Below are 26,563 nucleotides of genomic sequence, written 5' to 3'. Positions count from 1 at the left end.
CGTATGCACCAGACAGTTAAAGGATGATGCGAATCGGTTAAAATGCAGGAAAAATCAGCAGAAGGAGGAAAGGAAGTACCTTTTTATGATCGGAGGAGTGATGAAGGAAGTTGTTGATTCGCGAAGTTGAAGAACGTTGAGAGCTTTTTTGCAGAAGAAAGTTGGAGCGTTTGAGAATACGAAGAAGGTGATGGAACAGTGGAGCGAAAAGGGGTTTAAGGGTTTTTCGAAATGGGTTTGGGAAGCGCAAACGTTAACTGAAGGCAACCGTTGATGAAGCCACGTGTCGAACGATGGGGAATGTTTGGTGGAGTGTCAGAGGAGCAGAAAGTGCAACCGCTTGGAATTCTGCGCCAGTGCCACGTAGATGACGTGACTCTTTTAGTCTTTTCGCTGGACAAGTCTTCGCTTAAGACTGGGGGGCTTGTGTACCGCCCTGGTAGTCGGAAGTGATGACGTGGCATCCAGCTACAGTATAGGCGTGTTGACAAGGCGCCAGGTTGGCAGAAGGGAAGGAAGTCGGGGGGTTCGTGAAGTCGCCAGTTATTAAGTTGGCGTGTTCCGATCTCCAGCATACCAGAACCGGCGATCACCGGGTTAAAGATGAAGTCGCCAGATGTAAACTCAGGCGACCAAGTGATTGGAGATCGCCAGAGAAAGCACATCGCCAGAGATGAAGGTGGTGCAGATTATGAAGGCGGCCGGCGAGACCACAGGGAAGGTGTACGAAGGCATCCTAACTCGCCAAGTTCTAGTAGAGATCGCGCTCCCAAGTTAGCTATGCACTGGGCAGTACCATGCATAAGTAACTTAGCCAAAAGAGAGTCAGAAGCAGCGCCCAAGTCAAGGAGGCTCCAGATGATGGCACGTGTACGACTGGATGCGAGCCACGTGTCCAGCTGCGTAACTGCCAGGAGAGAGAAAGTGGCCAGGTATTTAAGGGTTTCCCAACGAACTTTCGAGGTACGCACGTTCAGATTATACTTTTTACGCTTGCGAGTTCTTGAGCATACTGTGAGAGAGAACATTGCACGGTTCCTTGAGAGTTCTTGAGTGTTATTGCTCTTAGTATTTGGTGGTTCAGTCACTGACTTGGGCGTTGGAGTGCGATCGGCCGCAGCGGCGCCGCTCTGTTCTTTTGCAGGTTCTTGAAGTGGATCGCGACGAAGGACGGAGGTAGAAGCGGTGCACACGTCGATCCATTGACGAGGCAAGTTCCAAGGTTCAGGTCAACAGGCAGGATCAATAATGTTAAATCTTGAAAATAAATATGGATTCCTTGTATCTTATTTTAGTGGAACACGAAGCTAAAGGATTTTATTATGCATGTTCTTGTAAAAAAAAATAACACATTTTGGGGAATTATGTGTGTTTCAACTATAGTTGCAAAGCAATGGAATTTCCTACGTACTTGCATTGCATTTTTAAAAAATGTGACTAATATTGTTTTTGTAAATGTGAAAAAAAAAATGTTTTAAATGCAAGGTCCAAACGTGTTATACATTTAGAAGGAATTAGGCTTTAATTGTGAGCTGACATATCCTATAAGAGTACAATAATAAAGTGATTTTATATTATATATGTACTTGTTTTCTCTGATGAGGTTTTTTCTGCAGGGAATTAGGTATGGGGAGAAAGCAAATGGGTTGGGACGGTTGGCTAATTGGACATGTCCGAAGTATCGAGGCTTTTGCAACTGCAATTTATTTCAATGAGTTTCTTTTCATTTTCCTATTTGTGTTTTGAGATAATATTTTATGCATGAGTTCAATATGAAAGTGGAGTTATGTTTGTAGGAAAATATGAGCAACCTATTGGTCCCCTGTACTGTAATGCCAAAGAATCTGGTTTTAGTTTTGTTGCGGAAATGCTTGCGGAAAGCTTCAGAAGCTTCATGATTAAATAAGCTCAATGACACGACCGTTTTACCATAAAATGAAGCTAGTGAGAAAAAATATCTTATTTTTCTATTCATGCCCTTTTCGAAACCTCCCGTGGTTGACAATTTTGGTTCAAAAGGATCTTGTTTAATTGTGCATGTTCATGATTAGATAATGATGATATGTGCGAAAATGTGTTTATATTTCATGTTATGATATGTTTTTTATAAGATGAGCTTATGGTTGGTGGTCATGTTCTGTTTTGTTATTTCTAGCACACTACAAGAAAAAATGATTTTAACGAGGGTTTAGTTTTACATTATTCAGGGTTAAAAACCTCCATTAAGTCATTTACCCAGGGTTGTCGTTTCCCCCGCTAAACCATCTCTGGGGAATGTGTTCCCCAGGATTTTTTTAAACCTCAGGAAAAGCCTTTCAAAATACCATGGGTTTCAAAACCTCCGTACAATACCATGGGTTTCAAAACCTCCGTAAAATACCATGGGTTTCAAAACCTCCTTAAAATACCATGGGTTTCAAAACCTCCGTAAAATACCATGGGTTTTAAAACCTCCGTAAAATACCATAGGTTTCAACCCCGTAAAATACCATGGGTTTCAAAATGTCCATAAAATGTTTTAGAATCTCCTTAAAAAATACCATAGGTTTCAAAATTATGAAATTTGTTTTTTTTTTATTCATTTACCATTTAGGCATTCATGTGTTTTTTAAACCACAATTATTTACATTTATTGTATTTATTTATCTATGTTTGTTAAAGTATTTTTTTTCAATAAATAAAATAAATAATTGGGACCAAGTTTTATCTTCAACAATATCTTAGGATGAAGATTAAGCAAAGATAAATTAGTGTTTAGCAAGCACTAAGTAAATGACTTTTCTATGTAAATTAGTACAATAAATAGTTATAATTGTTATAACATTTACAACTTTTAATTATAACTAAAAAAAAATAGTTATAACTAAAACTTAAAAATATTATATTGGTTTTGTATAAAACTGAAAAGAAGATTGTGGCTGAGATAAATTCTTAAGGAATGAATTCTGTGAATTGTAAAATTGTGCAGGATTGGAATGCTAATAGAAATGGTAAGGTTGAGAAATTGTGCAGTATGTTGGGAAATAATAATATAAGTTCAACCAAGAGAAGGATTAACAATTAATCAAGATTCTGCCAACTTCAGAAAGTAAGTTCCAACTATTAGCCCATTAATAGGCAAGTATATAAAGACAGTAAGAAGGAAAAAGCAGGCAAGGAGCTCATAGTTCACATGACAGCTAGAATGATAATTACAATGGTGTGCTTTTGATATCATGGATTCTGTTCTGGCCTGACCCCTTTCTTAGGCCTATAACTAAGACCTCTTTCTGTAACCAAAAAACAAAAGAAAACAACAGTTTTCTACTAAATCTATTGATTTCTAAAGAACCAAAAAGTACCTTTCATCATCAAAGAATTTGCAAATGTTGCAATAGTGCTTTGCCATTGTAAGTCCATCACATGAAGGAGATATGCATACAGACCCAACAGGCTGTATAGTAAGGCACCGCATACACATCATTTCCATTGTTGCTTTTCTGTAATCATTAAAAAGATATTAAGAAATACATTCCATTACTAAATATTAAGAAATCCTGTGAAAAATATACCTATCCATTGAGTGGTCGCTTGCATTGTCATGACAAAATCTGCAAGTAAATAACTTGCCACAACAAGTAGCTCGAAACTTGCAATTTCGCTTATAGTGCTCACAACCAAATATTTGTTTCTCTGGGTCCCGAAAAGATGGTGAGCATCCTTCTATTTGTTTACTGGATGATTCCCCAGATGGAGCCTTAGGTAACTTCTGTTGGGCAGCTATCCAGCGACTACAGTAAATAAATAGCAAATCAACAAAAGCTTGAAGAAGACAATATGTAAACTACTATGAAATGAACATGCAATTTATTATGTTGTAATTATATGAAACGAGGGAATTAGGATAATTGGAACAAACCTTGTCATTAGATTCTGCACAAGATATGCCTTTCTCCTTGGATCAAGAGTTGAGTCACGATAGACCTTCCGGATTTCTGACTCAAGTTCATTCTGATTCATCCGGAAAATGTCTTTCCAACCTGGCTTGAACATCTGATCATTCAGGTTCAAGCTTTCCTGATAATCACCACCTAGAACAAAACTAGAACATGTTATACTTTACATATCCCTTCTGCAATTTCCATGGGATTATAAAAGAAACTTAGAATAAAAACCTCTTTGAGAAGTGCTACGCTCGGAAGCTTCTGCCTGTGTTGTAGATACAGGACTTTCTTTCAAGCATTCATTTAGCCATTCATTGAACATGGTGTTTTTGGTTGCCTGTTTCCATGTGTCCATCATTTTGCTCTGTTCATCCTGTGTAAGCGCAGAAGTTACCCATGGTAACATTGATTGGAGAACTTCAGCACCTGTAGTTCCAATTATCCGGCCAACTATCTTATCTTGTTCTTCCACAGTGAAATGCTTTCCAAACAGTAATTTTTCCTCCTGCTTATGATCCAAGGTATAAGAGTGGCTGACATTATGAAGTGCCTCTTTGGATTCGAGTGCAGGAAATACTATATCATCTTCAGCATTACTATGAGCTCTATATAAACCCCACAAAAGCCGGAATCTTCCACTAAATTGCCGAATAATTGTTTCATCACCATCAGAAAGCTTTCCAGATTCAACGTCTAAATACTCCAAATCTTTGCGTATGGCTTTATGGAATTTAAATATGGTATCTATTGGTCTTTCTGTAGAGCCAACATCACTTGAGCTGTTGTCAGTTTCCCATATGAAAAGACTAGAATTAATGGACGGGGCAGAAGCAGTGAAGGATAAAGAGCGTAAGGACTTGGTTGTAGTGAGTGAACCCAGCCCCAAATTGTTCCTGCTGACTCCTAAAGCTGGCACACAACAAGACCGCGAACTACAACATTGTTTCTGAGTACTTTCACTTTCAGAAATTTCAGAGACATCTTCATTGTGCACCTGCTGTATGTTTCGCTTGACTGATCTTTGTTGGGTCCCATCTGATTCAGACAATGCAGAAGCAGGACAGGAAGATTGAACAATATTTTCTTCAATATCAGTAATTCGCTGGGCAGGACAGCAGCCTGACACACTAGAAGACAAACACAGACTTGAAGATATAAAAATATCAGGAACTCTACAAATCAATCCTCCCAATTAAAATTTGAACTTATAAAAATATAAGCAATCCACAAAAAGCAGCATCAATACTGAAGAACTAACAAAAAGAGTATATACCTAAATCTCTCTAAGAGATTCAAAAGCTTCCTGACGATAGGCGATAAACTCTCCAGAATATCATAATACTCTCCAGCCAAACTCTGTATCTTACTCTGCACACAAATTCAGTCCAACAAAAATCATGAATGAATCCAATACTCAAGAAAACATAAAAAAAAAACTTGTATTCTGGCGAGGCAAACAGAAGAATCGTTATCCTTAAAACTTTACAAAGATTATACAAAATCGATTTCAGGAAGTGCAAAACAGTTAAGGATACCTTGAGAGCACTGACTAGATTGGTGCAATTGTCTTCATTAAGGGATTTACAGGAAAACCGAGCGAAGTGAGCAAAATTATAATTGAAAAAAATTAGGGAGAAACAGAGATCTGACACGATATAAAAAACACATAGCAATTGAAGAATCTGAGTCAAAACACATCGTTCAGTGCTGTAAGAGAAAGAAATCAAATTGGAGAGAGAGAAAAGGTAGAGAAGAACTCACCAATTGAAGGGAAAACGAGAAGAAGAAGCCCGTGGGGAAAAGGTACCAATGAATAGAATCGATACCTATCAACAAAATCATAATCAAACTCTTGATTAGGCTATACATATACAAAATTAATTAACATTAAACTCATAGAAACAGAAGAAGAAGAAAAAACTAATTATTACCTTTGTCCGGCGTTCTTCAAATTAGGGTTCCAAGATCGTCAAATAAATAACAAACATCACATCACTAATCGCAGAACGTACTTGCGTTTTGTAGATGATCCTGCCTACAACTCGAACATGGAGGAATCGCTTCGTAGCTCTCTGTGCCCCGTCTACGTGACTGTGTTATCTGCAAAATCACCCTCAGAACCTTCTCTAGGATCTCCAAACGCGACCTGCAAAACACACAGACGGCGCCTCTAGCGGCCATTTGCACTCCGACGATCAAGTTAGATCACAGAACCACTAATGAGAAAAACTAGCTCTGTGTGTGAAAACTCTTGTTCTCTTTTTTGTTTCTCCTGCTTTTTCACTCTCACCCTGGTTCTATTTTATGCCACTGCCTGCATCTCGGCCTAACAGAATTCTGTTATGCTTTCTGGCATGTGTCAGAACCTTGTTATGCTTTTCTGCGACAACGTACCTCCAGAATCAGTAGAGTGTGAGTGTCTGTGCGTGTCCGCGCGTCTCTGCGCTTGACTGCGCTTGTCTGTACCTTTAGTGGTACAGAGTGCACCTTTATCTGGACCGTGCCCTTCTCAGATGATGACACGTGGAGGGATGCGACTCGCATCTGACCATACACGTGTCACTACTTGAAGGGCTCTAGCGCTTCTCTTTGTGCGCTAAGTTATTCCCTTGCGGAGTAACTTAGCATATTTCTTCCACCTAGGTAAATCGCATACTCTCAGGAGAACACTAGGTGTGGCTAGTCTAGGCACACTCACCAAGCGTCGCTCTCTGCGTAGACGGCTTACCCTTCACGCACGTAATGGGTTGGGGGAATCACCAATCACTGATCGGTTTACTAGCTCCCTCAGGCCACTCTCGTGCGCGATTCCCTGAGGTGTGCTCATGCGAGGTCCATGCGTAACGCTCTCGCTGGGAACCTCAATCCCAGTTTAACTGCGTGTAGCACAAGAGCCCGATGACCATGCACCCAATGACTGATCAGTGCTCTATTGCTTCTCGCGTTCTGCCCCCAGGCGTTCATCGGGAAACTGGTCTGTTGGTGGCCACTTGGTTACTGACCACCGATCACCGTTCTGGGTGATCTGTCCCCTGACTTCTCTGCCGCCTGATCTGTCGGTGGTCACTTGGTTAGGGACAACCGATCACGTTCACCCCGATCTATCTGTCACCTGGTCCACGTGTCACCCTGCGAGTGGTCCACGTGGTTATCTTCTGCTGACGTCATCGACTACCGATGACCAACCGGATCACAAGCCCCCCAGTCTCGAGCCGTGAACTCGTTCTCGGCGAAGAGACTAAGTGGCCGTGCCCTCAGTCCACGTGGCAAGTGGGACCGCATCACGTGCCACCTCACGTGCTGCTTCTTTAACGTTAGGACTTCCTCCCTTAATCATGCGACGCGTGGACGCATCAACGGTCAACGTGGAGTGTCGCTAGCGCTTCCCTTTTTCAAATAGGCGCGCGCCTTCACTGTTTCTTCATCTTCTTCAATCAACTCTGAGACTTTCTGCGAACTCTCTCTCTGCGCACCCATCTTTCTTCAGGTTTTCTGCTTCCAAACCACTCGCGATCACCCAAAGGTATGGTTTTTCTTCTTCCTGGGTCTATTTAGGTCATCTTTACCGATTGCATTCGTCTTTCTCGTGATCATGCATTCATCTTCTCTGTTTTCCCTCTCTCGACCCGCGCTAGGGTTTTTCGCGTTCTTGCTCTGATTTCTGCTTCTCCTTCTTCCTCTTTTCACCTAGGCATTTCTTTCTCCTTCCCCTTCTCTGTTTTCACCGAATCATTCATCATTCCCTCTTCTTCCATTCATTCTGACTTTTCGTTTTTCCTCCATTGCAGCTATCTCGCGATGGCTCGCTTGAAACAAACCGCTCGCATTATTGCCTCGTCTTCTGGTGCACAGCCTTCCGAAAGTGCGCCAGCTCCACCACCACCCGTTGCAACCTCCTACCACGACAACGCCAGGGTCTACGACTGGGCCCCCCGGCGTTGCTTGTCGAAACCTCCACCCTACTACCCCAGGGCCACCTCACATCCCTGCTGAGCAACAATCCCGATGAGCCTTCCTGCGCCATCGACAGGGAAAACGACTTTAACATCCAAATCCGCATTCCTCCTCGAGGGATGCCCATCTGCGCGGACGATAGGGCCACCAATGGGGTGCCCTTCGTCTTCATCTACTCCGCCATCTTCAAAAGGTTGAAGCTACGCCTGCCATTCACCTTTTTCGAGAAGGAGCTGATGATGGAGTTGAACGTCGCGCCCTGCCAACTCCATCCAAATGCCTGGGCTTTCATCCGGGCATTTGAAATTCTCTGCAACTACTTCGGGCATAACGCCTCCGTGGACGTGTTCCTCTATTTCTTCGAGGCGAAGAACCCTGGGGACAGGTCCTGGGTTAGTCTGAACGGGGTTGCTGGACGGGTGCTCTTGGGCCTGTATCAGCAATCCTTCAAAGATTGGAAGGGCAGGTTCTACATGATATCTGCCAGCCCACAAAGTCCAACGTTGCTCGAGGGGTACCCCCTCTACTGGGTTCCTGCGGTTGAGTTCAAGAAACCCCGGGACCTCGAAGCCATGGCCCCCTACGAGCGCGAGCTATGTGGGCTGTTCCTGGGGCCAAGTACAACTCTGCTCGCCTCATCAAACATGAGTTCGATGTGTTGGCCCTGAAAAAGTACATAGGTAGCTCTTCTTCTTCCACCTCTTAGGATACTTGCACATTCTCATGCATGCTTGCATACATTTTGACTTACTTGCGTAACTAGGCCATCTAACTCTTCCTTTTCCCATCTATGTAGATTCAATGTCAGGGAAGGACAGGAGAAAAGCTTTGCTGGAGCTTGCCAAACTCCGGGGGGCCAAAGGGACTGGCTCCTCTTCTTCCACCACCGAGCCTATTGCAGCCCCTCCTCTCTCGGTCGCGCCAGCTGAAGGCCCCGAGCAAGGAAGGAAGAGAAGGAAGCTGGTGAAGGCCTTTCCTTCATCTGCTGCTGCTACTGCTGCTGCTCCCTCGACAGAAGAGGAGAGTTCTGGCTCTCCTCTTGTACATCGCAAGAGGAAACTGCCAGCAGTTGAGGGGGCCTCATCTCTTCAACCTGGGGAGATCGAGGTGGTGGAGGTAGAGGAAGGTTCATGATGTGATTCCAATAGCCACATAGAACAAGATTCTTGACACTTTGAGGAATCACCTTGAGCTGGAAAATAAAGAGGCACTTTCTTAGAAGTTGGATCATGGTTCTAAGTCAAGAACTCACCAAAACAAGTACCAATTCCCAAACTCATTTGGATGAACCAAATATTGTCAAATTGAATCAACAAAGGAATTATAAAAGAGAAGACCGAACAGAATTAAAACACAAACAAATGTACCGAACAGAATTTAAAAAACCCAAAACATAGGTGCTGGAAAATTAAGGACAGCCGAACCAAAAAAAATGCTCAAGAACACAAGACAACAAGAGTAATTGAAAGAGAAGAAAGGAAGGAGAAGAGAATGCTCATGAAGATGGAAGATAGGTTGGATGATCACGCCACTAGAAGTATGGATGCTCCTAGATGAGTGTGGAAGCCGCCACTTGAGGAAACCATGGTCCTTCAAGATAAGACTAGAGTAGAAGCTCAAAAGCTCTCCAAATGCTCACTCCAATTTTGAGTATAGTTTCTTTAGATGAATTCAAATCTGAAATTTACAAGGAAGGCACCTCTATTTATAGCCTAAGGTGCTGAAAATTGAAAGCTAAAACAAATCAAAATTCCCTCCAAAACAAGCTAGAACCGGCGCTCAAAAGCAAGGCAAGGAAGGTGTGATCCTTTCCTTCACTTTGGCACCCCCTATTCTACTCCTACACCTATCTACTAATACACCCCCCTAAAGCTCCTAACTAAAACCTAAAAAGATGCTATAACAAAAGAGGTTTCTAAGGTTTCCCTCTAAGCACCTTCAACTAAAGACACTACAAAAAGAGAAAATAAATGTCCTCTAGCTCCCAAGGCTTTGAACATGCTTCTTGTAATCCTTTGAGGTGGACTTTGACCTCCATGGGCGTCCTCCATTTGTGCCTCCACCTCTTCTTGAGCTTGATGAGTGGCCTCCATGTTCTCTTGGGCTTGATCTCCATCAGTTCACCCCCTCCTCCCTCTACTCAACCTGCCCCAGAGCCCACGTGCCTTCCCTCTCCCCGCCAACAGCCGTCTCCAGCTTCTCGACCATCGTCTCCCCCCCCAGCAGGCCAATCTCTTGGTCCATCTACTCCTCCTGCTGGGGGCGCTTCTGCTCATCCGGGGGGTCTTCCGCCACCACTGCCAACCTCCGCTGCTACTGCTGAATGTGGTGGGTCCAGCTCGCGATCAAGCGTCTCTGGGGCCAGCCACGAGAACTTCAGCCGGGTCATCACCTTGGTTCGACAGCTCATCAGCAACTGAGAGCTCGTTGAATGGAGTGGAGATGAGGTGGACATGCACCTGGCTAGGCAGATGGTGCTCTCTTTGGAGTTTTCCACCCAGCACCGCAAGCAAATAGCCCTGGAGAAGAGGGTAAAGGAGCTTGAGCATGACAAGGAGTCACTGCAAAGTGACTTCGAAGCTGCCTAAGGGTCCTTAGATCTGATGCGGGGCATGGTGGAAAGAGCTAGGAGGGAGTACCTAGCGCAGGTCCAAGAGACCATCAAGACTGAGATCTCGATGGGGCAAACCGTCAACTCTCTGGACTGCGAGGTGGTGCAGCTGCAGGCCGAGACCTCCTCCCTACGCCAACTGAACTCTCAATTAGTGGGGGAGCTCGAGTCCACCAAGGAAGCGGCCGCTGCTGGGGAGAAGAAGCTTGAGGAGGTGGTGGGCAAACTGTCTGAAGCCAAGGGCCAATTGGAAGAAACTGCCTCTTCCCTTGCTGCCCTTACCACCGAGAAAAATGTTGCGGAGGCCTCAAAGCAAAAACTGGAGGCTGAGAAAGTTGATCTTATGAACGTGGGTGCTGACGCCCTTACTGACGGATTCGAGCTGGCACTCGAGCAGATCCGATGCGTTCTCCCAGACTTGGACCTCTCGCAATTCAGCATTTATCACGAAGTGGTAGATGGAAAGCTCACCCCTCCTCCTTGAGTTCTTCTCTTTTTTGTAAATTTATACTTCTGCACAACTTTTTTAGTACTTGGAATTTGTATAAGACTTGGTGCGAATACATACTCGTTTCAGCTATAAGCTTCTTCTCTTGTATTTTCTTGAGCTTCACCTTTCTTCATGCACACGACTAACTGTTAGCTAGCTTAGGTTTAGCACGATCTTGTACTCTTCGATTTTGGCCTCTACTTTGATCGCGACTAACGACTTCCTTAGCTTTGTCTTTAACAGCTCTTGTGCGCTGCTTTGTACCACTAACCAATCACTGACGACTCATCAGTCATCGTTCTTCGGTCTTCACTTAGCTACTCTGTCGCTCTAGCGCTAAGTGCATAGAGGACTTTGACATCGATCGCTCGAGGTGATGCCTCGTTTTGGGGAAAGAAAAGTGTTTCTCGCTAACCCCTCTTACCTTCCCCAAGGTCATCACCCTTCGGCGGATTGGGTCGTTCATTCCCTGCCTCACTCCTGGGGTGAGAAGGGTTTCAAACTAAGAGCCTTACTGGGCCAATATTGGTGTATGCCAAGTGGGTAAAGACATTTGTCAAAATCTTTCCTTTCCCTCTCTTGGTCTTACTAGCACCCCTGGCTTTTCAAACCCTAGTCGCCTGCACTCACACCTGGGGTGAGGAAGACTTAGATCAGTGTCAGTACTCGCGCCTAGGGCGAGTAAGGCCTAACCGATAACCTGCACTTGCGCCTGGGGCAAGGAGGATTTTAACTTTAATACTTGCGCGCACTTGATATGCTGGAAATTTTTTCATTGGGTGGCCTCGTCAAAAACCCTCCTTAGGGAAAAGAGTGCCCCCTTGTCTGTTCAACTGCTCCCACTATATACAAAGCATGTATCTTTAGCGCGAGAACGCAGCTACTTTACAACTTAACTAAAGTAAAATTTTAAGTGGGTGGCGTTCCACGTTCTGGGGATTACTCCTCCCTCCAGAGTTTCTAGCCGATAAGCTCCGTTCTCCAACGTCTCAACCACTCTGTACGGGTCTGTCCACTTTGGAGACAACTTGTTCTCCATCTCATTCTGATGCGTCTTTCTCATCACCAGATCACCTTCCTGGAAGCGCCTGAGCCTCACCTTAGAGTTGTGCCTCCGTTCTACTCTTCTCTTTACGGCTTCAGCACTGACTCTGCCTTCTTCTCGCACTTCGTCCAGTAGGTCGAGATTCACCTTTCGCTCTTCATTGGACTCTTCAGCAATGAAATTCAAGAATCTGGGGGAGCTCTCCTGTATCTCCACGGGAATCATGGCGTCGGTCCCGTAGACAAGGCTGAAGGGTGTCTCATGGGTGTTGGACTGTGGGGTGGTATGATAAGACCATACGATTCTGGGGACCTCCTCTGCCCAACCTCCTTTAGCCTTGTCTAGTCTTCACTTCAGCCCCCTGAGCAGTACTCGGTTGGCCGACTCCACCTGCCCATTGGTTTGCGGGTGTTCCACTGAAGCGAAAACCTGCTGTATCTTTAACTCCTCACACATCTTCCTCAGCTGATGACTCGTGAACTGGGTGCCATTGTCGGAGACCAACCTCTTGGGTATTCCGAAGCGACAGACGATGTTCTTCCAGACGAAGTGCTCGACTTTCTGTGCGGTGATGTGTGCGACTGGTTCTGCCTCCACCCACTTGGTGAAGTACTTGATGGCCACGATGAGAAACTTCATCTGCCTTATCGCTAGGGGAAAAGGTCCTAGGATGTCGATCCCCCATGTGTGGAATGGCCACGGGCTATGGATGGACCTCAACTCCTCAGGAGGTGCCTTGTGCCAGTCCGCGTGAAGTTGACATTGTTTGCAACGCTGAGCAAACCTCACGCAGTCTTCCTTCAGCTTTGGCCAGTAGTACCCCGCGCGGAGTATCCTACTTGCCAAAGCGCGACCACCTACATGGCTTCCGCACACCCCCTCGTGCAGCTCAGACATAAGTCTGGTGCATTGCTCGCCGTGCACGCAGATCTGCACAGGGTGAGAAAATCCAAATCTAAAGAGGTTTCCATCAATTAGAGTAAACTTACTTGAGCTCCTCTTTATCCTTTTTGTCTCTGCCACGTCAAGTGGGAGTACACCATCTTCTAAGTATAACTGGTATGGCGTTATCCAGGTGTCGGGTTCCTTCACCGCGCAGACCTCCATCGACTCATCGATCTTCGACGGTCGCGCTCTCACCCTCGGTGCTTTCAACGTTTCTTGAGTCAACGACCGATGACCGATCGTTAGGCGCTCCATTGATTTGTACACATGAAGTACCTGGTTGTCTGACACGAACGCTCGCGGTACCTTCAAGGTCTCCTGAATGACGGTCCTCTGCTTCCCCCCCTTGCCTGAGCTGGCCAGCTTGGCAAGCAGGTCTGCTCTGGCATTTTGCTCTCTTGGCACGTGCACCAATTCAAACTCGGTGAAGGACGTCTTCAGGAGCTGTACATACTCCAGGTAGGCTGCCATCTGGGGATCTTTTGCCTGGAACTCCCCTGTAACCTGCCCGGTGACTAGCAAAGAGTCGCTTTTGGCCAGCAGGTTTCTTGCTACCATTTCTCTTGCTAGCAACATTCCTGCGATCAGGGCTTCATACTCCGCCTGATTGTTGCTAGCCTTGAAGGCAAAGCGGAGATTAGAGGAGCCATCCACCGATAACACCCATCGGAAATCTAAACCTTCGTGTCGCGATCGACGACAGCTCGACTACAAAGTCCGCGAACACCTGCCCCTTGATCGGTCCTCGGGGCTCGTACTGAATGTCAAATTCTGACAATTCCACCGCCCACTTGACCATCCTTCCTGCTATGTCAGGTTTCTTCAGCACGTTTTGGATGGGCAGATCTGTCATTACCACCACTGTGAAGCTGTGGAAGTAATGCCTGAGTCTCCTTGCTGAAAATACCACCGCCAGGGCAGCCTTCTCGAGGGCCTGGTACCTTGTTTCAGGGCCTTGCAGCACCTTACTCACGAAGTACACAGGCCTCTGGGCCTGATCTTGCTCTTGCACCAGGACTGAGCTGACTGCTCTCTCCGTCACAGCGAAGTATAGATGAAGAGGGATGCCTACCTGAGGTTTACGCAAGACTGGTGGGCTTGCCAGATACTCCTTCAGTTTGATGAAGGCCTCCTCGCACTCCTGTGTCCAAAGGAATCTGCTGTTGCGTTTAAGACACTGGAAGTACGGATGACCTTTCTCCCCTCCAGCGGACATAAACCGGGATAAGGCTGCCAAGCGACCGGTGAGCTGCTGCACCTCCTTCACCGTCGTCGGGCTCCTCATTGCCACGATTGCTGCGCACTTCTTTGGGTTAGCTTCGATTCCCCGCTATGTTAAGAGGAAACCCAAGAACTTCCCAGCCTCCACGCCAAAAATACACTTCTCAGGGTTGAGCTTCAGCCCGTACTTGGCGATGGTGGTGAATAGTTCCTCCAGATCGGCTGCATGGTGCTTCTTTTCTTGGGACGTGACCACCATGTCATCTACATATGCATGCACATTCCTTCCCAGCATGGGCGAGAGCACCCTATCCATGAGTCGCTGGTAGGTAGCCCCTGCGTTCTTTAGTCCGAATGGCATGACCTTGTAACAATAGCAAGATCGTTCAGTCATGAACGCGGTCTTGCATTCATCCATCGGGTGCATTTTGATCTGGTTGTATCCTGAAAATGCATCCAAGAAGCTGAGCAGCTTCCCCCCTGACGCGCTATCCACCAGAGCATCTATACTGGGTAAGGGGTAAGAGTCTTTGGGGCATGCCTTGTTGAGGTCGGTGAAGTCCACACACATCCTCCATTTTCCATTTGACTTCTGCACCAGCACCACGTTCGCTAGCCACTCTGGGTATTGGATCTCCCTGATGTGCCCTGCAGCAAGGAGCTTTTGCGCCTCGTCGTGGATCACCTTCCTCTTTTCCTCGTTGAATTTCTTTCGCCTCTGTCGCACAGGTCGAACCTTAGGGTCCATTGACAGACGATGGCAAAGGAAATCGGGGTCTATTCCTGGCATGTCGGACGCCGACCATGCAAAGGCACCCATGTGCTTCTCGATAACACCGACAATCAGTTTTCGCTCTTCTTCAACGAGGGATCCCCCCAACTTGAACTTTTTCCCCCTTATGTCCACTTCGACCCATCCTTCAGCTGGGTGGGGCCTTCTCTCACTGGCGATGACCGCCCTCGCGATCCCTGACTCGCGAGGAGCGATCGCGCCTTCCTCTTCTTCTTCAACCTGAGCTACCTGGGAGCTCCCCACCGTAGCGTTCTCCATCCTCTAAGCGCCCTGTGTTTCCCTAACTACCGATCGCTCTTCGCGCACACCTGGTGGTGGTGTCGTGACATACACTTCTCTTCTGCTTTAGGCTGTTCTCATAACAGCGTCTAGCCTCAGCCTGATCCGAATTGATGGTTATTACGGTCCCCACCATCGACGGCAACTTCAGCTTCATGTGCCTCGTTGATGGTATTGCGCCCAACCTATTGAGGGTTGGCCTCCCCAACAAAATGTTGTACGCAGAAGGGGCGTTCACCACCAAGTACTTTATCCTTTCGGTGCGGGCTGTCGTTCCATCAGTGAATGTTGTCCTCAGCTCAATGTACCCCCGCACCTCTACCTGATCCCCTGCAAAGCCGTAGAGACACCCGGTATACGGCCTCAGTTGATCAGGGGACAACTGCAACTTGTTAAACGTCGGCTAGAACATGACATCTGCCGAGCTTCCTTGATCTACGAGCACTCTGTGCACTCGTCTTCCTGCCGTGATGAGGGAAATGACCACAGGGTCGTTATCGTGCGGGACAACGTCCCGTAGGTCAGCTTTCCTGAAGACGATATCTACTTCAGGGTAATGGCTCTCGTCTACCGAGTCTACCGCCATAACCGATCGAGCGTACCTCCTTCTCTGTGACACGGTGCATCCCCCACCAGAGAAGCCTCCCGCGATTGTTTGCACTTCCCCGTGCACAGGGACTTCATGCTGCTGTTCTCCAGCCTGGGATCCCGACGCGCGATCACCCTGCGGCTCACGCAGGTAATCTGCCAGGAATCCAGACTTCACCAACTCTGCCAGTTGGTGTCCCAACGCCAAACAGGAGTGGAGTGTGTGGCCAAAGGCCTGGTGAAACTCACACCACTCATTCTTCTTCCTACCAAGTACCTTATCTGTCTTCTCCGGTACGCGTAGTCTCGCTGCTACAGCAGGAAGGGCGATGAGATCCGCCAATCCCACCATGAAATTGTATCTTGGGGGTGCATTGTTTTCCCTTGCACGCACTCTACCCTGGTCCTTGCCTGGTGCGTAGGGACAAGGTTTTTCCCGCACCTTTTTCCCCTCCTTGGCCTCATGCACCCTTGCTTGCTGCTGCGGTTTCCCTTGCCCTCCACGCGGTCTTGGTGGTGCAACACTCCCTCTTTTCTCAGAAACCTCTGTTTCTGCCACTATGTGCGCCACCGCGCGTCGTCGGATCTCTGCAAAGGTGCTGGGATGGCTCCTGATGAGGGACTCACTGAAGGGGCCAGGCAACACTCCCTTCTTAAACGCGTGCACCAGCATATCCTCATCCTTGCTGGGCAGTCTAACCACTTGTGCTCCAAAGCGGTTGAGGTAGTCCTTCAGCGACTCGCCTTGTTACTGTCGTACATCGAACAAATCGTATGACACCACTGCGGGTGCTTTGTTGACGATGTACTGCTCAGTGAAAAGCTTTGAAAACTGAGGGAAAGACGTGATATGTCCTTCTGGTAAGCTCATGAACCACTCCATGGCGATTCCGCTTAGTGTGCTCATGAACATTTTGCAGTACACAGCGTCTGAGCCCCCAGACAGCATCATCTGGGTGTGGAACGTCGTCAGATGCGCCTCCGGATCTTCTACCCCTGTGAACGACACCTTCACTCCCACCAGGTTGGGAGGCACCATGGTTCCCATGACTTCATGAGAGAATGGCATGGGGAACGCTCTTGGAGCCGACGGTGGCCTCGACACCCCTTCTTCAAGCGCACGCTCCTTCTGTGCCTGCAACGTCCTCCTTAGCTCTTCATTGACGCGATTCAGCTTGTCGTTCCTACTCTGCGACGCAGCCAACTCCGTCTGCATCCTCTCTTGTTCAACTCTCGATGCTGCGGCATTGTCCTGTAGCGTGCGCACCATCTCCAGGACCTGCGCCATTGTCACAGCCCCTTCGTCAGCAGATGGCGCAGGTGATGGTTGTCTGTTTCTTGGCATCTTTCCCCAGCAAAGAACTTGGAAAAACTTTGGTAAGCTTCAAAAACTGTGGTGTATATGGGACCAAGATTCACTCGGGCCCCACGGTGGGCGCCAAATGATCCTGCCTACAACTCGAACGTGGAGGAATCGCTTCGTAGCTCTCTGTGCACCGTCTACGTGACTGTGTTATCTGCAAAATCACCCTCAGAACCTTCTCTAGGATCTCCAAACGCGACCTGCAAAACACACAGACGGCGCCTCTAGCGGCCGTTTGCACTCCGACGATCAAGTTAGATCACAGAACCACTAATGAGAAAAAATAGCTCTGTGTGTGAAAACTCTTGTTCTCTTTTTTGTTTCTCCTGCTTTTTCATTCTCACCCTGGTTCTGTTTTTTCACTCTCACCCTTGTTCACATCTCGGCCTAACAGAATTCTATTATGCTTTCTGGCATGTGTCAGAACCCTGTTATGCTTTTCTGCGACAACGTACCTCCAGAATCAGTAGAGTGTGAGTGTCTGTGCGTGTCCGTGCGTCTCTGCGCTTGACTGCGCTTGTCTGTACCTTTAGCGGTACGGAGTGCACCTTTATCTGGACCGCGCCCTTCTCAGATGATGACACGTGGAGGGATGCGACTCGCATCTGACCATACACGTGTCACTACTTGAAGGGCTCTAGCGCTTCTCTTTGTGCGCTAAGTTATTCCCTTGCGGAGTAACTTAGCATATTTCTTCCACCTAGGTAAATCGCATACTCTCAGGAGAACACTAGGTGTGGCTAGTCTAGGCACACTCACCAAGCGTCGCTCTCTGTGTAGACGGCTTACCCTTCACGCACGTAATGGGTTGGGGGAATCACCAATCACTGATCGGTTTACTAGCTCCCTCAGGCCATTCTCGTGCGCGATTCTCTGAGGTGTGCTCATGCGAGGTCCATGCGTAACGCTCTCGCTGGGAACCTCAATCCCAGTTTAACTGCGTGTAGCACAAGAGCCCGATGACCATGCACCCGATGACTGATCAGTGCTCTATTGCTTCTCGCGTTCTGCCCCCAGGCGTTCATCGGGAAACTGGTCTGTTGGTGGCCACTTGGTTACTGACCACCGATCACCGTTCTGGGTGATTTGTCCCCTGACTTCTCTGCCGCCTGATCTATCGGTGGTCACTTGGTTAGGGACAACCGATCACGTTCACCCCGATCTATCTGTCACCTGGTCCACGTGTCACCCTGCGAGTGGTCCACGTGGTTATCTTCTGCTGACATCATCGACTACCGATGACCGACCGGATCAGTAGACAAGCGGTTCTGTGGTGGAGCGAAGGTTGAAGCAAGTTCCATGGTGGAGTAGCAGAACCATGTTTCGTGCTGGAATAGTAGAAGCACCTTTCATGTTGAAGCAGTAAAAGCAAAGGTCCAGTGGTGTGCGATGGGAGTGAGGTGCGAGTTGGACAAAAATGAGAGTGAAGAAAAGAGAAGATGGAAATGAAAGGCAGGTTTAGGTCTACTGGAAGTGAAGAGGAAAGGAAAAAAATAAGGAAAAAAAAAATTAAAATAAAATTAGAATAGTTTACTAAGGTTTTAAAATAAACCTCTACCATTTACCACAGGTTTTCAAATTAACCTCTGCTATTTACCAGAGGTTTTAAAATAAACTCTGCCATTTACCAGAGGTTTTCAAATAAACCTCTGTCATTTACTGGAGGTTTTCAATAAACCTCTCCTATTTGTTTTCAAATAAATCTGGTTAAATAGATCTTTGATATTTAATGAAGTTTAAAAAAGTTTTTCTTAATTAATTTTATTCTGAAAGTTATATTAAGCATTGATAAATAAATTTATTTTAATATAATATTTCTCTATAAACATATTAAAAATATAATTAATAATATTTTTAGTTTATGATAGTTTTTAATAAAAAAATTACATAAAATAAACAAAAAAATTTAATAATTTTTTATTAAATAAATATTTCAGATTAATTTTGAAAAACGTTAACATATTTAAATTTACACTTTCAAAACTTTAAAAGATTTAGTTATCAAATATATTAAAATTATATTTTTAATTATTTGTTTATAAAAAACTTTAATTACATTTATTTATTGAGATGTGAGAAAATCTAAAATATTTTATTGATGTTTTACAATAAACATGTTAAACTTAACAAAAATTTTAAAAAATCATTATTTTGATGAGGTTTTAAAATAATCCTTTAAAACTTAACGAAAGTTAAAAAAATCTACACTATTTTGTATAGGTTTTAAAATAAACCTTTGAAAATTAACTAAAGTTAAAAAAAAACTTCTGCTATTTTGTAAAGGTTTTAAAATAAACCTTTGAAATTAACTAAGGTTAAAAAAAATTTCTATTATTTTCTAGAGGTTTTAAAATAAATCTTTGAAAATTAACTAAGGTTAAAAAAGACTCCGTTATTTTACAGAGGTTTTAAAATAAACCTTTGGAAATTAATGAAGGTTAAAAAAACCTTCGTTATTTTGTCGAGATTTTAAAATAAACCTTTGAAAATTAACAAAGGTTATAAAAACCTCCGTTATTTTACGGAGGTTTTAAAATAAACCTTTGGAAATTAATGAAGGTTAAAAAGACCTTCGTTATTTTGTCGAGATTTTAAAATAAACATTTGAAAATTAACAAAGGTTATAAAAACCTTCATTATTTTGCTGAGGTTTTAGAATAAACCTTTGAAAATTAACTAAGGTTAAAAAACCTCCCTTATTTTGTTGAGGTTTTAGAAAAAAACCTCCATTAATTAAATCAATTCATAGGGTTATATTAACCTCTGCTAAATAACCTCCATTAAAATCTTTTTTTTTTTGTAGTGGCAGGAGCTTTAAGTACATCTCGTGGGGACATGGAAAAGAAAATTGTACAAATACAAGTGATATTAGTAAAGTTTACAACAAAGATGATGATGAAGGTGATAATGTTGATGCCATGTTCCAATAAGAGATAACAAGGTTTCCCAATGTTGGTATGAACTTAGAGAGAAAAACAATTGAGGGGGACATTTTTTTTGCCACCTGACACAGAGTTAAAAGAAATATTTGGCATTGTGTTACCATCCAAAGATGTTGGGAATGCATTGCATCTTTTAGAGTTTTACAAAGTGTTTGGAAAGGTATGATTTTATGTTAACAATTTGTCCTGATGTTTTGTTTGATTAAATGCAATTCATTGTTACATTTAATTGTTGACTGAATGAGTAGACATAATTGGCAAATTCCTTTAATGTTATAGATTGATATCAAATTTGAAATTAATTATCTCTATCAAATATCATGCAACTTAAAAATTAAGTTTTCGATGATTTTGTAGTCGGTCATTTAATTGAATGGTTTCACCATGATATTCCCTTCTCTTAGAGATATTCTCTTTTCTTGTTACACTGAATTATATACTCTAAGAGCAGGGAATATCACCATTTAATTAAATGATCAACTACAAAATCATCTAAAACTTGATACAAATAATTAGTTCCAATTTTGTAATATAAATGTATAGCATTGAAAGAATTTGTCAATTATGTTTATTCAGTCAATCAACTATGCAACAATAAACTGCAATTATCAAACCAAAAATCGGAAAAAAAAATAACATGAAACAAAACCATACATTTCCAAACACTTTGCAAAACTCTAAAAGTTACAATGCATTCTCAACATCTTTGGGTGGTAACTCAATGTCAAATATTTCTTTTAACTCCATGTCAGGGAAAAAAAGAATTTCCTCCTCAATTGTTTTGGTCTCTAAGTTCATACCAACATTTGGGAACATTGCTATCTCTCATTGGAACATGGCACCAACATTGTCACCACGATCACCATCTTTGTAGCAAACTTTAGTGACATAATTTGCATATATAATTTTTTTTTCCCAGGTTTCCAATCTTTCTCATATTATGCATGCAATGGCTATTCAGGTTGTCAGTTTAATGTTACTTTGCATTCATTCTCTTATGTACAGTGGTTGGAATCTGCATTAATTTTTTTTATCAACAAGTAACAACTAAAATTAATCGGCCCACTTAAGAGGTGGTCCAACCCTCATATAGTAAGAATGAAGGAATATGCATTCGTTGGTGAAACTATATATTGGCGTAGAAGAAAATAAATATAAATGAGGTTTTTTTTTCACCTAAACTTGGTATTTAGGTACTTATTGGTACACAAATATGACACTCTCTTTACAGTAATTTTCTCAATTAGATATATAAAGTCCATATCTCTTATTAAATATTGAAAATTTGTTATGATGTTAAATCTTGAAAATGAATATGGATTCCTTGTATCTTATTTTAGTGGAGCACGAAGCTAAAGGATTTTATTATGCATGTTCTTGTAAAAAAAAGATAACACATTTTGATGAATTATGTGTGTTTCAACTATAGCTGCAAAACAATGGAATTTTCTACACACTTGTAATGCATGTTCTAAAATTGTGACTAATATTGTTTTTGTAAATGAGAAAAAAAATGTTTCAAATACAAGGTCCAAAAGTCTTATACATTTAAAAGGAATTAGGCTGTAATTGTCAGCTAACATATCCTACAAGAATATAAGAATACAAAAATAGATTGCTTGTATATAATATATGTACTTATTTTCTCTAATGAGGTTTTTTTTTGCGGTGAATTAGGTATGGAGAGAATGCAAAAGAATTGGGACGATTGGCTAATTGGACATGTCCGAAGTGTCGAGGCTTTTGCAAGTGCAACTTATGTCAATGAGTTTCTTTTCATTTTTCTATTTGTGTTTTGAGTTAGTATTGTATGCATGAGTTCAATATGAAAATGGAGTTATGTTTGTAGGAAAAAATGAGAAACCTATTGGTCATTGTATTATAATGCCAAGGAATCTGGTTTTAGTTTTGTTGCGGAAATGTTTGCTGTTAAGAAGGTTTCAAAAGCTTCAGGATTAAATAAGCTCAATGACATGACCGTCTTACCATAAATGAAGCTAGTGAGACAAATTATGTTATTTTTCTATTCATGCCCTTTCTGAAACCTTCTGTGGTTGACAGATTTGCTTCAAAAGGATATATTGTCTAATTGTGCATGTTCATGATTAGATAATGATGATATGTGCAAAAATGTGTTTATATTTCAACTTATGATATGCTCTTTAAAACAAGACCTTATGGTTGATGGTCATGTTCGTTTTTGTTATTTCTAACCGGAGCTTTAAGTATATCTCTAGGGGAACTTGGAAAAGAAAATTGTACAAATACAAGTGATATCACTAAAGTTTGCAACAAAGATGATGATGGAGGTGATAATGTTGGTGCCATGTTTCAAGAAGAGATAGCAAGGTTCCCCAATGTTGGTATGAACTTAGAGAAAAAAAAATTGAGGGGGGAATTTTTGTTGCCCCTTGACACAGAGTTAAAAGAAATATTTGGCATTGCGTTACCATCCAAAGATGTTGGAAATGCATTGCATCTTTTAGAGTTTTACAAAGTGTTTGGAAAGGTATGATTTTATGTTAACAATTTGTCCTGATGTTTTGTTTGATTAATTGCAATTCATTGTTGCATTTAATGGTTGACTGAATGAGTAAACATAATTGGCAAATTCCTTCAATGCTATAGAGTGATATCAAAATTGGAACTAATTATCTCTATCAAATATCATGCAACTTAAAAAAAGTTTTCGATAATTTTGTAGTTGGTCATTTAATTCAATGGTTTTACCATGAATGATATTCTCTCTTGTTACACTGAATTATATACTCTAAGAGAAGGAAATATCATGGTGAAATCATTCAATTAAATAATCAACTACTAAATCATCTAAAACTTGATACAATTAATTAGTTCCAATTTTGTAATATCACTGTATAGCATTGAAAGAATTTGTCAATTATGTTTATTCAGTCAATCAACTATGCAACAATAAACTGCAATTAATCAAAACCAAACATCGAAAAAAATAACATGAAACAAAACTATACCTTTCCAAACACTTTGCAAAACTCTAAAAGTTACAATGCATTCTCATCATCTTTGGGTGGTAACTCAATGTCAAATATTTCTTTTAACTCCATGTCAGGGAAAAAAATAATTTCCTCCTCAATTGTTTTGGTCTCTAAGTTCATACCAACATTTGGGAACATTGTTATCTCTCATTGGAACCTATCACCAACATTATCACCATCATCACCAACATTATCACCATCATCACCATCTTTGTTGCAAACTTTAATGACATCATTTGCATATGTAAAATTTTCTTTCGCAAGTTTCCTAGAGAGAAGTACTTCAAACTCGTACAAGAAATAACAAAAAAGAAATTGAACCACCAACCACAAGGTCATCTCATAAAAAAAACTTACCATAAGTTGAAATATAAACACATTTCCGTTCATATGATCACTGTCTAATCACGAATTTGCACAATTAAACAAGAGATCCTTTTTAACCAAACATGTCAACAACATGGGATTTCGTTAAGGGCATGGATTGAAAAATAACATATTTTTTTCTCATTAGCTTCATTTGATGGTAAGATGGTCATGTCGTTGACCTTATTCAATCCTGAAGCTTTTGAAGCCTTCTTAACAACAAGAATTTTCGCAACATAATTAAAACCAGATTCCTTGGCATTAAGGTATTGGGAACCAGTAGGTTGCTTGTTTTTTCCTACCAGCAACTCCTCTTTCATATTGAACTCATGGATAAAATACTAATCCAAAACATAAATAGAAAAAATGAAAAGAAACTCATTAGCATAAGCTGCAATTGCAAAAGCCTCGACACTTCGGATATGTCTAAATAGCCAACTGTCCCAACTCATCTGCATTCTCCCCATACCTAATTCATCACAGAAAAATCCTCATTGGAGAAAGAAAATGCATATATACAAGTACTGTATCATTATACTCTCAGATTCATTTAAGATATCACAACTAACAATTAGAGCCTATTTCCCTCTAAAAGTATAACATGTTTGTACTTTGCATTTGGAACATTTTCTTCACATCTACAAAAAATATTCGTCACATTTTTAGAGAATTTGTTTCTTGCATTGTAAGTGCATACAAAATTCCATTGCTTTGCAACTATAGTTGAAACACATTGAAATCACTAAAATGTGTATCTTGTTTCTGTACAATGTAAGTGTGGGTAAAAATATCCAAATTGCCAAATCCAAATCATAATTATCCAAATCCATATTACTTTTAATCCATTTAAATGGATTTGTCTCAAATCCAAATCCATATTTTTGGATTTTAAGTCCAATCCATTTAATTCGATATGGATTAGATACATATTGGACACATTTTTTAATTATCCAAAATGAATTTTGGGTTGGATTTTGACTTGGCTCGAGCTCAGGTTGAGTTGAGTCAATTTGGACCTAGGTCGAGAAAAGTTAGCCCGAGTCGGTCTGGGACATAGTCGAGCTGAGTCAGTCTTAACCCAAGTCAAGCCTAGATGGCCCAGGCCAAAGTCATGTAGAGTTAACCCGAACCTAGTCGAGCTGAGTGGGCTAGCGCCTCGAGTCAACATTGGGACCATGCCAAAGTCAAATCAAGTCAACCCGAGCCCAAGTCGCTCAAAGCCCATGTCGAGTCAAGGTCCATGTCATGCTGAGTTGGCCTAGGCCAATGTCGATTTGAGTAGAGTTGTGTCCATGTCGATCCCAGTCGACTCGGGCCGATGTCGATCTGAGTAGACCTGAGCCAATGTCGAACAGAGTCAACCCCGACCCATGTTAATTCGATTCGGAATAGAGTCAACTCCTCACCCTCACACCTTTCAAACTCAAGTGCAATCTCTCTGCCCACTGAAAATAAATCTAACTCAAACTTCCTCTCACCTACTTCAATAGTCGCACCAACTCTGCCCACAAAAATTAATGTTAACTCACACTCTCTCTCTCACCTAATTTACTAGTTGCATCTACCCTGCCCACAAAAATTAAAGTTAACGCACACCCTCTCTCACTTAATTTCCTAGCCACACCACCCCCCTCGGCCAATGGCCCTCCGACACGTCAAAAGTTGCATGTGGAAAGGATATCGAGCCCCTCTCACACTCACCAATCCAACACGCTTCATTCCTTCTCTCACCTAACCATAATATCAACCCCACCAACCCACCACAATTCCCAAGCCACATGGACACCCACCTTGAGCCCCTCTCCCACCCAACAATCCAGAACACTCCATTTACCCTCCCCACTAACCCTAATATCAGCCCCACCAACCCACAATTTCCAAGCCCAACCCAATATAATATTCCTACCCACTTTGAGGATGAAGCGTCTCCACAAGCGAACGAAAATGTTAGAGCATTGGGCCCCAAGACAGCAAGCCCACTAGACAGAAGAAGCAACCCTCATGGATGAAAGACTATGATCAGTAATAGATTATGAGCAGTATCATGTCTAACATTGGTTGTAGAGCCTTAGGGCCCAATGACATGTATCAGTCAATACATCAACACAATAAAACAAGTTTTAGAATTAATACTTGGAGTTAAAGAAAGCCATAAGTGGCTTCATGTTAGAGAATACCTAGTCTTCTTAGTTTTAGGGAAAGATTACAGGATTTTGTTAAAAGAGACATTGTGTATTCATTTAAGCAAAAAGTAAAGAGTACTTATATGTAATTCAATTTGATTTTAGTTGAACTCTTGGAAAAGGAATGGATGTAGCGAAATTGGAGGAAACTAGTATAAAACAAGCCTTATCCACTCTTCTAATATACTCCTAGACTATCTAATTGGATAAATCTCCACACTTTGATTTTGTGAAACTCGTTTTATCAAAAGTCTTTTAAAATCATAAACATGCAAACATAAGACCGTCTTGTGTCTATTCTTTTGTTTTCCAAGTATTTGGAAGTTTTAAACTCTATTCAACCCTCCTTTTTAGACTTGTTCAATTATTTCAGCAACAACATGAACATTGGAAAGTGCACTGAGTGGGTGGGTAGGACTATGGTTCATCAAGATCCAAATATGCTTTTCTCCCTTTTCAGGATGAATGAGGAAAGCGAAGACATTAACCAGATCTGGTATTGGAAACAAAGGAATAAGAAGGTCTTCCAGAATGGACACATAGATCACATAGAAATCTTCATAATGGTGTAATTGCAGGTCTAGTCATGGGTTACCTCAAAGGTATGTTTAGCATGCTTTTCCTACTCAGATTGGTGTCTTGAACCTTTGGTATGCATGAGGTCAATCAAAAATAGGAATGGTTAGAGGGGGAGGTCAAGTTGAGACGGTTTGATTCAAGTTAGGGGGTGTTGTTTTTGTATCTAGGTATGGGTAGCTGACCAGCTTTTTACGGTGTTGCTCGCTCTATAGTTATTAATATATGTGGTTGGCTGAAGGATGTCGTTGTCTTTGTATAAGGGTTGAG

The 26,563-nt window shown here is 42.7% G+C and overlaps 1 protein-coding gene across 1 annotated transcript; it reads right to left on the bottom strand.

Annotated features, from left to right (window-relative positions):
* Positions 1 to 3,032: 3,032 nt before the first annotated feature.
* Positions 3,033 to 5,886, bottom strand: LOC137839336 (zinc finger protein BRUTUS-like; the record flags this gene model as incomplete). Its single annotated transcript, XM_068648456.1, has 8 exons — positions 3,033 to 3,479; positions 3,552 to 3,770; positions 3,899 to 4,070; positions 4,155 to 5,050; positions 5,197 to 5,291; positions 5,459 to 5,490; positions 5,685 to 5,749; positions 5,855 to 5,886. Coding segments are annotated over 8 exons (1,668 nt in total), but the record flags the coding sequence as incomplete, so codon positions are not given.
* Positions 5,887 to 26,563: the final 20,677 nt, after the last annotated feature.

The sequence above is a fragment of the Phaseolus vulgaris genome, chromosome 3 (assembly GCF_000499845.2).
Source record: "Phaseolus vulgaris cultivar G19833 chromosome 3, P. vulgaris v2.0, whole genome shotgun sequence".
NCBI lineage: Eukaryota > Viridiplantae > Streptophyta > Magnoliopsida > Fabales > Fabaceae > Phaseolus > Phaseolus vulgaris.
Note: the sequence above shows the minus strand (reverse complement) of the source record. Positions and strands in the feature narration are given on the sequence as shown.